The 12,514-nt window shown below is 37.9% G+C and overlaps 1 protein-coding gene across 2 annotated transcripts in view; it reads right to left on the minus strand.

Moving 5' to 3' along the window:
* Positions 1 to 12,514, minus strand: part of dlgap1a (discs, large (Drosophila) homolog-associated protein 1a) — a 78,936-nt gene that overhangs the window by 13,035 nt on the left and 53,387 nt on the right. The window contains exons 12-16 of one of the 2 annotated variants that reach the window (XM_055032776.1): positions 11,795 to 12,076; positions 9,836 to 9,968; positions 6,702 to 6,793; positions 5,597 to 5,749; positions 1,103 to 1,373 (exon numbers count right to left, since the gene is read on the minus strand). In XM_055032776.1, coding sequence (XP_054888751.1) covers positions 1,146 to 1,373; positions 5,597 to 5,749; positions 6,702 to 6,793; positions 9,836 to 9,968; positions 11,795 to 12,076 — 888 coding nt within the window. In that variant the 3' untranslated portion in view covers positions 1,103 to 1,145. Of the gene's footprint in view, positions 1 to 627; positions 1,374 to 5,596; positions 5,750 to 6,701; positions 6,794 to 9,835; positions 9,969 to 11,794; positions 12,077 to 12,514 lie in introns of those variants that run through there. The other variant, XM_055032777.1, reaches the window with a different exon arrangement.

Genomic DNA, 12,514 nt, shown 5'->3' on the forward strand with positions numbered 1-12,514 from the left:
TCAGAATCGGTGATCACCAAAACACTTGGTGACATGAAACCAAGGAAAACAACAGCAAAACTCTGGGATAAGTAAGGGCATTTCCACACAATGTGAAGAGAACTCCAATGATTGAGAATGAACAGCAGTAACCTTAAGAAAACCACAGATCAGTGGGAAACTGGAAAAAATGCCTTTGATCTGAAACTGGGCTCTAGAGTGATGGAAGGTCACATAATCTGATGAGTCCAGATTTGCCTCTGTCCAGAGTTACGGGCGCATCAGGTTAAGAAGAGAGGCAGAAGAAGAGATGCTCCCATCTTGCCTCAGGCACTCTGTGGGGCAGCCCTAAGGTCAGAGGTTGCTGCTGCTGGTCATGTCAAAGTTCAGCAACAATACAACATTACTTGATTGCAAAACTTCTAATTTGTTTTCTTAAACAATACCATTTCAAAAAATTATTCTAGATCATATGTGTCAAACTCAATGCCTGGGAGCCAAATCTAGCCACCCTCTAGATCCTAGAGGGCCACAGGAATATAAGTTTTTAGATAACAGCTGGGTACTTAAATATTTTTCCAAACAAGTCAAACAGTTTTTAAACTCTTGAATTAGATGTTTCACAACATGTGCTACAGAAGCTGGTCATTTATTTTCAGTGGGATTAAAGAAGGTTGTGCACTTCTTACTAGCAGCAGGTTGCAGCCAATCATGTCACCAGTTTGGTATGTGAGGTCAGACGGGGAAGTGTTCCAACAATGTTATCCAGCATGTAAAGAATAACAGGTGATCTGATTTAATTCCATCCCTGTATCGGATTTTAAATGAGAAGTTTTGGAAATGAAAATGAACTTATAGAAGTTTACACCTCCTGTAAACTTCTAAAAAACTGTTATAAAAAAGATCCTTTTTATTACAATTCACACAACAGATAAATTGCTCGTTAAAAAACGGACCTGTAGAACTCCTGTTGCTACTTCAACACACATAACTGATGAGATCAAAACTGAGGATGGAAAAATTACAGAAAAAAATCAATAACTAAAATATTCACAATAGTTTCTCCCACTGTAAGTTGATGTGGATAATCATACATGTTTTGTTTTATGTCGGGTGTGTGTACCTGGGTACTTTTTGCCAACCATAATATGTCCATGTTAATGTCTTCATAACCTTGTCTGAGCCTCAGGAATGTAAATCTCAATGCTGTCAGCGCTCTCTGTTGCTGAGTTCTGGCGTACAGATGCTGCTCTCTTGGCAGCCATCAGCCTCTTTCTTGCCTCCTGCCGCTGCTTCTCTGAGCTCTCCAGTGAACGGTCTCTGGTAAGTGGTGGGTGGTGGTGGGGGACCATCTTGTGTGGTTTTTTTGGCACAGGAGGTGGAAGTCGCCTCTCCTGGAAGAGGAAATCAGAAGTGGGTAAGGAAGTAAGAAATTGGGAATTTCTGGATGTTTACATATATCAAGCTGTAATGCAGTTTTATTTTTTGTGTATGTCTGACTGTAAATAATTATAAACATCAGCTCTCCAGATTTTGTTTTTACAACTGAGTGATTGCTGACCTTTAACCCTGTCCATCAGTTCCTTGCTGTTTTGATCTCAAATAAACTTTTTAAACTTTTCCTTTCAAGCTCACTAAGACAAGAGCCAGAAGGAACAACTTTTAGATAAGCCAAAATATTCATGCATTTACATAGTCCTTTATGTTACAAAATAATAAAACCTGACAAACATAATAAAATCCAGTGTTTGGAACAATTAAAATGTTTATTTTCTTTAACTGTATTATAAATTTTTTTTAAAAGCAAAATCTGTAAAACATTTTTAGTTCTTGTCCTATAGTGAATTTTAATGCTGATGTATAGTTTATGTATATTTTCTGCTTTTTATTTTGACATGTTTTGAAATAGTTCACTTTACACTGAAGATATCTGAGAAGTATAACACTATCAGTGACATACTCATCTGCTCATTTATCTTGCCATTTGCAGAAGCAAGACACAAAACATAAAGCCACACATGTAAGATGGCTGCGGGTGGCAGAAGGAAGCATGAAGAGGTGGATGAAAAGACAGACATGATGGATCCATGGAGGCCCAGATTGGTCAAGGCCCTGTGGTGTTGGTTATGCTGATTGATGTGTGGCTGTTTGCAAGCGCCTTCACTGTTAACACACAAAAGAAGGAAAAAAAGAAAGAAGCAGACAACAATGAGAGCAAATGAGAAGAAAGTGCTTAGAAAAACAAAAAGATAAACATATACAGCAGATATACTAAGTAAAGAATATCTGTGCATTGCATGGACACAAAACCATGCATGAGTCAAATTATCTGATATTCCTGTAATAAAATATCAAAACATCCACCATGTGAATTTTGTTAGTCTGTTTGACAAAGTGATGCACATTGATTTATTTGCTTGGTTTCTCAAAGGCATTATATCCATGGAACAAGGAAAACTTTTATGTCTCAGGTTTGTAAAGTTTTGCAGAATGTAAATGTCACAGAAAGGACATTTCCATTTCCATTACATAGGGATGAGGGAAAGTCAACATTCTGAAAAAGGGTTGGATGTCAGATTGAGGTCCCTCCTACAAACTGAATTTGAATCTCATAAAACAAGTCAGGGATCACTGAGCAAGGGGCCCAGTACACAGTGGACAGGTCATTTTTCTCTCACAGGAGAACACAGCAACAGAATTCAGTCTCTTGCTAAGGCCAATTAATCTTCTACTCTTGTTTTGGATAGTGGGAAGAAACCTAGAGAGAACCCACGAATAATAATAATATATATTTTTTTAAAAAGGGACAGTATACATATCAATCATAAATGTCGGCATTTGACACGCTCTAAAAGGTTTATAGCATACGCTAATTCATCTCCTGACCCTGATGCGAATTAGCTTCTGTTATAAGCTAATTCAGCTATACATTATGACAACATGCTAACTCCATCCAGCCAAAAAGACAGATGCAAACTGAGAAATGCATAGACTGCTTCATAGGTATGGCCTTAAAGACTGCTGTGTGCCTTATACAAAGGAGTGCTTCAGGCTGACACAGAAAACATGTATCTTTATGATACATTGTTTCAGAACAGTCGTGTGGTTAAGCAGGAGTTTGCAGCAGGCAGAGAGTCCCTGGTTGGGTTTGCAATCCAAAAAGACTCTTCATGTGCTGAATGAAGAGTCAGCACATGAGTCTTCTAACTTTTTAACTTTTCCAACTTTGTTTTCTGGCCTCTGTGCAGGTAGGTATAGCTGAAGTAATGTTCTCTTTGATTTACCTCAGAATTTTCTGAAAAAGGAACATTCCGAACCTTATTTTACACTGAGATAGAAGCTTCAACAACTGAAACAAGTAAAGGAATGAGAGCATTTATTTTAGGTTAAGACAATGGCTTTAGTTCAGAATACTTACATGTGCAGCACTGTTCCTGATTTGCAAGCACGACTACCAACATTTAATAGTTTAAGTTATTTTAAAAGCCCTCATCGTGCTCTGTTAGAGTCCCAGTCAAACCAGCAATTTCCATTTTTCCAACACAAGAATTTCTTTCTTTTTCTGTAAACTCACTAGAATGAAGCTTCTTTTTTGGTCATTTCAAAAACTCAAAGCTGTCTAAAACAGTTTGATCAGAAGCAACTTAAGAGTAAATTAGCAAATTTGACCAGAAAGGTCAACCGTTCCACTGTGGGCCACAGCAAAACCTTTGAGGTACAGTCATGTCACTGTGGGACATTTGTTTTCACACACATCCTTCAAGGTCCACAAGACGCATCAAGCAGAGCTCCTGTAAAGCTTCTGCTGCTGCGGTGTACGTCGTGGTTTGTTGCGAGACTAAACACACTCACAAAATTCTGACCCATTACACAACAGCTTCACAGGCACAGGGTTTCAAAAAGTTTGTCAGCGGTGTTGTGACAAAAAAAAGGCAGACATCAAGATGTTGAGAAGAAAAAGACTATTTTTGTCATGCAAGTTCACCAGTGAGAACTCATTTTGGAACCTCGGCACGATGATGCTGTGTCCATTAGTCTTAGTCTAATGTTCACTACTATCTGATCCCTTTAATCAGTCACTGTCATTCAACTGCTTGGTCTCATTTTAGTCTTATTTTGGCTCCTTCTCAAGCAGTATGATTGTATTGTGGACATTTATAATTTTATAAAACTAACAACATTGAATATGAAATACTGAGGAGGATGTTACTATCACCAGGCAGAGAACTAGAACATACAGGATGCCGACCCTCAAGTGCCAAGTTTGGACACCACTGCCTTAGAGACTGGTCTGCGTTTTAACGATGATGGGATGACACTGGCACTCTTGAACGTGTCTGGATGGAACCCTCATTTATTAGCACACGAGCTACAGATTCCTTGAAATTTAAAAGATACACCTTTCCAAGAATTTAAAAAACACTTAGTATCATGTCAAGATGAAGACCTGGCTCTAATGATCAATACATTCTAGACCTTGGATATCTGTGTATGACACGATTCCTTATTTATTACTGGAAATGTCTTCATTTCCTGATCTGTTTAGGCCAGAATTTATTTTGTTTTTTGGGATGCATACAGGTTTGCATTCTCTAGGTTCTGCATCTCCAATTATTTCATGTCCCTCTTCAATTACCTCAATGATCTAAGGTTATTCATCATCCTTATGTAACCCGAATTGTAAAAAACATAAGAGAAGTCTAAGATAATAAATAGCAAGGGTTAGTTCATTGATTCTATCCTTTTATTTCAATTAACCTTTCAAAGTTAATATAATGTTATTAAAAATATGTTTGCATTGTTTAAAATAAGTTGTGTTATTTACAGTCAAAATATTTTCTGGAAATGTTGCATATTGTAGATCTATAGTCAGAGTATTGATATCAATACCTGTCAAAATATTGTCACTGATACATGACATCCACTTTAGTGGACAGGTGATCAGTTGTATTTTTTCCAAATGTAAAGTTGTGTAGAAAAAGTGTTAGTCTTTAGGGGTTTCTTGATGTCACAATATATATGTTTTTTACCTGAAAGTATTTTCTACAGTAGAAAGAGGGACTGGATATTTCTGAGTTAGTTTGATATGCTTCGGTCTGTCCGCCGAAGCATATCAGGCTGGAGTTAACAAGAAATTCTAGCACTTGCACTGGATGGACAGTAGTTGGCAGTGTATTGCCTGATACTCTAGTGTCCACTTAGTGATCTGTATGTATTTATAAAAATAAAAAAAACACAGGAAACACAAGAAAATGGCTTTTAGATAGCTGTCCACTGTAGTAACTACAATGCATGACAGGGTTAGACATGTTTACGTTTAAAGATGTGTTATTAACTATGCGTCTTAATAAAGCCTGGCATTCCGAAAATTCAGGATCAATAGGAAAAAACAAAAATACAAATATTTATTTCAACTGGGAAAGCATCCAGTTTTCACCATAATAAATGCTTGAATAAAAGGAAATGTGTTATTACATTTGTGAATAGGTGAATAACCTTAACACTTTGATATTCAATTTTAAATATCATGTTCATGCAAATGGGCATAGAATAATAGATAGAGCAAGAGAACAAATGAAGGCATATCCCTTTCCCATCACCTTAGAAATGAGAGTACCTTTCTATCAGGAGGGTCCAGCGGTCTCCAGTTGTTGGCCCTGAGCTGGTGAAGCTCATCAAACTTGAGGCTGATATTCTCAATTGACAGCTGAAGCATATCCCAAAAACCAGCTAGATCTGAGGCTGCAGGACGAGGATGGATGCTGAGGTTCTGTCATGGTGCAAAAGGCAAAATAAAAAACAAGAAAAAATAAACAGAACTAATCTAAGGGAAAATGCTTACAAATTTTTAATTGGCTCTAAGTGCAAATACGATCGAACTGAGAAGTATATCACATTATTGGTTATACTTGTTATATTTATGTATCATGAACAACCCAAATGATAATTGGGTTGTCCAGGGGTATATACAAATTAAAAGAACAAAATTATGAGAATAACTTTCAATCAGTGACAGCATAGTTACTTTGAAAAATCTTGATCTTTGCCAATACTTAATTGCAAGTTATTTTATAATGGTAATATCAACAATGTGTCTCCGCTTATAAGGATGAACTGAGGGGGAGATTGTTTAATGGTTACAACAGTTCAAAAAATTACAAACAAACATTAACAAAGACACAGCAGGACAGAAATGATGGACAAGGAGAGTCAGACTAAAATTAACTGAGAAATTCTGGGATTTATTATGAGTCTCTGCTTATTTCCAAGTCCAAAAGAGCAACTTCACGTTTAAAAACGAGCCCAAAAAGGCACAACGCAGACTCATTAAATTTGCAAACAATTTTTAAAAAACAAAAAAAACAAGCCCTAAGCCGCTATAATAGTTGGACTTGGCATCCTCCCTTCATTGTTTCTGTCGCTGCTGATACTGTTGCATAGAAATGGCGATCACTGGGCAAGATGTGCAGAGGAAATAAAATAAAATTCCAAAAGAAAATAGTGAAGCAAAGTGATTTTGACAAGTAACTGTAGTCTCACTACTGGATTTGAAATAGCAACGCGTTAGATTACTGCTTACAAAAGCTACAATTGCATGTATTTTCTGAGCTATTGATCCAAAGATTGTAAAGAAAGACTGGAATTCAGAACTTGTAAAAAGTCCACTAGGCCTGAAGATGCAAGTTTTCCAGTAAATTATTGATAAGGGTTTTTGCACTTACCAGGTTCTCTTCACATAACTCCTTGAACTGCTGAAACTTCTGGGAGATGAGAAGTTGAGCACTTCCAACAGCAGTTCTCATCTTTTCCCGGACTGAGAACACAAACACAAGTTATGGTAAAATAAAATGTAGGATAAACACAAGGATCGAATGTATTTTCACCTTTGAAAATCATACAAAATGAATATGTGTTTTAAGTAAAACACATATTATCCAAGTCAAAAAATGATACCTTGTGATACATTCCTGCTGGAGGACATAGGCTTAGATAATGCTGCCATCAACTAATTGTCCTCCCTCTTCTGTTGTTAACTTTTTACTTTTCTAAACATCAAAATTAATCTTACATCAGTTCATTAGTTTCTTTATTCTGCTCAGTCTTCTCAAACTCCCAAAGATCCCCACAGAGACAACTGCCTGCAAATAGCTGAAATTATTAGTAGAAAGCTGCTGTCAACATAACAGAGGAATACACTTTTTTTTTTATGTCCCTAATAGCAGGTTACACTTGATTCTGCTGTGGTGTGGTGGAACTGAAGTGCATGTCATGTTCTTGCTAAGATGGAACATGACCTGTGTGTAGTCACATGGTGGGACTTCTGTTTCAAATGACAGTACTATGTGCTATAAGACAGTACCATTGCTTTTGTCATGCACCAATTCACTGCCGATCTGTCTCCAGGCAACAACACAGGTCAATAATTATTTTATTTTTTTTAACTTGGTGATCTTGGAGTAACAGTTTGTTTCCAGTTATTTGTTAATTAATCATTTGTGATCATAGAAAATTGCCCCAGAGACTGCAAATGAAATGGCAGTATATAAACCAGTGGCAAAGAGCAAAAAACAGGGTTAGGACTGGTGTGTAGTGAAACCAGGGCATGTGCAGGTGAGTGATGGGTCCTTAGATATGCAAAGATAGTAATGTGTTTCTAACATAAACATACAAGTCAATAGTATGTATTGCTTTTTGTATATGCCCTCTGATATTATCTTACACAATTTATAAATTGTTTTCATAAGAAGTTTGGAGTAGTGTTTTTGCATTACAAACATGATTACAGTCAAGTACAGGGAGGTGATTAGCACCACTGTTATAGCTTGAAAAAGGTCACATGACAAAATTAAATCTATATTAATGTGTCTCATTTGGAAGGTCCTCATTCAGATCCTCATATCATGGCGAGGAGAGACTGAAAGACACATGCCCATAACCACAGATATGCAAGTTACTGCATGGACTTGAACATCTTACTCAAAATTTGGTCCTGTGCCATTTGGGTTTGTGCTTTCTTATCAGTGCCCTGCTGAAATAAGCAGAGACATAATTAAATGTTCCTCAGTTAACTGTTATTGGTTACAACTTTAACTTCCCACTTGATGAGCCTAACAAAAAGCAACACTGCCACTTCAGAGAGGCTTTCAGTTATTACATGAGATCTGTGCTGCTTTTGAAGCAGATCCAGATAGCAATCAGAATGCCACCTTTGGACCCAGATACACAAACCCTGACCTACAGCCAGCAGGTTCCGTGAAATATAACATGTGTGCAGGCAACATGGATTCTCAGAGAAACTATGAAAACTTGTAATACTGAGGCAATATTAAGATTTGTGTGATGTCTGTAATGCATTGTGAGTTCCCTACTGATGTACTGGATCTGTCCTGTGTGCTGGACAGGTCCAGTGAATCCTTCATGACCCACCATATCCTACGATTCATTGTGGGTCCAAACTGAGTGTTCGGGAAAAGCAGCAACGGTAGTGAAGAGCAGCACATTGTTTTTGCTACATTACACTGTGAGTGACACAACATTAAATTGTACAATATTTTTAAGTAAGGTTGTAGCTGTGTAAATCTCAAATGTCTGCTTGATTCATTAATACGCCACCAAATTGCAATATTACTCTGACAATATTTTTCAGAAATGTCTGCTGCCGCTGCATTAACAGCCAGCTCCCCTCGCCAGCTGTCAGCTGGCCAGGCGATCCACATTCAGTTTACAGAGAGAAAATGCCTGACTCCCAGCACACTGTTTTCAAACTGCCAATAGCTTTCTCCAATGAGTGAAAGTTAAACGGCGACATTGTTCTGTCAGGTAATGTTGAGCAGCATAATGTTTAGTTATCCAAAGTATTTAATTTATTCTTTAGCAAATCAGTTTGATTGATTAAAGTGAAGCATTCAAAAATAATAGCTTTACCACAATGTTATGTAACGTCTATTTAAATATTCTCAAATATTCATGGCGTTCGAAGGACCTGTGCTATGTAGACCAGGTCCTTTGACCCAAAGACGTCCATATGCTTTGAAAGATGCACACCTTGAATTTGGACACACTGATTATGAGTAACATAAAGTGAGACACAAGACTAGCAGAGGGTTTTGTTTAGTGTTAGCTTGTGCTAAATGACAAACCATGTTTCTGCCAAACAACAACACGATGGTGATGTGCACCATTTGTGAGAAAGTAAAAACAGATTCTTCAGTTTAAACATTTTAGTAAATTCTGTCATGAATTGTTGGTAGTTTTCAGAAGATTTCTGCTTAAAATTATCTGTACAAATTAAAACTTACTTTGGTAATATTGCAAAGACATTGCAAGCAGAAATATTATGAAGCCACACAGCTCTGTTCTCCATGACTGGGAAAACATACATGAACCATGCTCAAGCTCTGTGTTACAGTGGACAACAAAACATTTTCCTTTTCAAGCAAATGTAAAACCAGCAGAACAAACCTGTAATGAAATGGTTGGAGATCCACTTGGGGTCGGTTTGTAAAATGTTGTGACGCAACAATTTAGAAGTTTTTGAAACAAACTGTCTTACAAACACTCCCCTCCCGCAGTACATATACTTATTCCAAAATGACAGCTGGGTGTTTGGTTTCTTTTGCTCTTGGAAAATTTGTAGATGCCATAAATAAGTGGAAGGACAGAAAGAAGCAAAACAGAAATTTTTCATAATTGTGGACCTTTTAAATTTCTTATGGTTGAGACTCTTTGTATGAACTTTGTAATAAAAAACTGAATTTTATACTTTTCAAATTTAATATTTAAAATGTGTGTTGCACTATTTATCCTGAAATGTTTGCTGAAATGTGAACGATAAACAAACACATATAAAACCTACTATCTTCAGGCAACTCATTCTCCCGCTGGTCGAGCTCCATCTGCCGACACCATCCCTCCATGCGGTCGGTCTCAGCTTGAAGAAGCTTCAGGAACCAGCGTCCATCTCTCTGACAGACCGACCGCTGTACCACCTTACATCACAATATTCAGATTTGCACATACTGTCAAAATAGTGTACATGAAATATTCATTAACCCCTGAAAGAGGCTGAAAGTAACTGTTGGTTTATCTTTCACTGATGGGCAAGATTAACATTTTCAGCTTCTGATAAATAAATATCTTAAAGTAAGGTTATTCAGATGTGAACATTCATTCTTCTAAAACTGACATTTTCTGCTAGCATTTTCCACACTTGCACAGCAATAACACTGCAATAAAGAAGATGAAATATTGAAATTAAATGTAATATTTATGTGTGTTCTAAATATTACAACACATATTGGGGAATGTGTGTTTTAATATGTAAAACACACATGGAGAACTTTTAAAAAAGAAGTGTGTCATGAGGAATACATTTCTTAGATATTGTGCATGCAAGAACCTAAAAACAAAAAAAATATGATTAAAAATCTAAGTTATTTCAAAAAATAAAAAATGTAGTGTAGATTCAGTGACATTTCAAATGTCAGAAATTTGGCATCTGACATTGAACATTACATGTTCAGATAACATGACAGCATTCAAATAACGTGTCAAACTGCACATTTGACAAGATTTATTATTATATAATGCAACATATTATCCAATGCTGCAACTTCTATACTTCTCAGCCTGCAAACAGGCCAGCATTTCACTCACTGAGGTGAAGCACAGACTAACACTGGCTAACAGGAAGTTTTCCGTTCATGGAGGGGGCTGCACAGTGGTTCAGTGGGTAGTGCTGTTGCCTTGCAGCAAGAAGGTCCTGGGTTCGATTCCCAGCCCGGGGTCTTTCTGCACGGAGTTTGCATGTTCTCCCTGTGCGTGGGTTCTTTCCGGGTTCTCCGGGTTCTTCCCACAGTCCAAAAACATGACTGTCAGGTTAATTGGCCTTCCCAAATTCTCCCTAGGTGTGCCTGATTGTTTGTCTCTCTGTGTTGCCCTGCGACAGACTGGGGACCTGTCCAAGGTGTACCCCGCCTCTCGCCCAGAACGCAGCTGGAGATAGGCACCAGCACCTCCCGACCCCGTTAGGGAGAAGGGTGCTCAGAAAATGGATGGATGGATGGGTTCATGGAGAGCATGCATAAAGACAGTCATCAGTAAAATGCATTCATTACCTTATTTATACACATGCTGTTTTGGTGAGTCTCTTCAATAATTATTGTGTTTATTCTGAGTCTGTTTGAGGAACATCATGAGCTAGTTCAGGGTGAAAAATATAGATTAGATCGGGGGTGAAGTAGACACCCTGCTTAGAATAGAGTTAAAACTTTCCTTTCTGATAAAACTGTTAGTCAGACTGGCTTACGCTTCATTTTTCCTCTCTTTTCTACTTACTCCTACTTTTCTCCAATTCGGCATTTTTCCTGTTATGTCAGCTTTTAATTTTTTGCTCTCTGTATTTTTCTTTGAAGCCAGTGTACACCTTGTCTTCTTTCTGTTAAGCAGTGACACCTTCCTGCAGGCATCAACAACTTAATAATCTCCTTGGATGATACACTTGTCACTGTCTTTCAGTGCTAAACCCCATCTCTCTCCTAGACTTGATCATTGACTGAGCTTTGACTCTATGTGTTCTTTCATCCACCAGACTTGAAAACTGTCTATGACTGATATCAGACATCGGTCATAACAGCAGTAATAATATGGATTGGATATCAGTTCCAAGCCAAATGTTCATGTCGGTGCATCCTTACTTTCCTATATATATTTTGTGAAGGACTTTGGTCACCGATATCAGGGATGTGTAAAAAATGACTGAAATGATTGATATGCATTAAAAACAAACCAAAATGAGTAAAACAAGTCCACATACCTCCAGAATAGCAGAGCTGTTGAAGTCTGCATCAAGCGGGTCATCAGTAACAGTATCTATCCAGGGGTCAGGCGGGGGGAGGATGGACGGGTCAAAACCAACATCATCGTAATCATCTGAGGCGCAGGCATGGTAATGGTTCCCTGAGCCTTGAATGCTGACAGTGGAGGTGGCTGCATCACGGGAATACTTCCGAGATATGCCACAGGAGGCCAGACGTCCTCTGTGAGGGTGTGGAGAGTCCAGGGGAGTGTCTAGGAGGTCTGGCAGGTCTAGATCTGCCTGGATTGGGAAATAAACAGGATCCGAGAATTAACTTAATATTTAGTTATGTGACATTTATATTTAGTTTTGTAAATAGCCTACATATTTCCAAATGATTTCTCATTCCCTCATGTCTTCTGTCAAGATCAACTTGATATTCTGAATTTTAGCCAAAAAAAAGCTTGGCTGTGGAAGTCAGATTTATTCTTCCACCTGAGTCACATTTTCCATGGTCTGGAAAAAGTGGGCTGAATCTAAAATTTGACAAATACATGTAGAAATTTGATAACTTCTCTGCAAACAGATCCCCAAAGAGCAAGATATCACACATGATATGCAGATATGCAGGCTTTCACAGTGAACAATCTTTAACAGAACCCATCATATGTGCTGCTGTTTCTCCATTTATCTGTCCTATGACCCACTCAGACCTCTGGGCAGCACCAGGACTCTGTT

This window comes from Poeciliopsis prolifica, unplaced genomic scaffold (genome assembly GCF_027474105.1).
Source record: "Poeciliopsis prolifica strain line A6 unplaced genomic scaffold, Auburn_PproV2 SCAFFOLD008, whole genome shotgun sequence".
Lineage (NCBI taxonomy): Eukaryota > Metazoa > Chordata > Actinopteri > Cyprinodontiformes > Poeciliidae > Poeciliopsis > Poeciliopsis prolifica.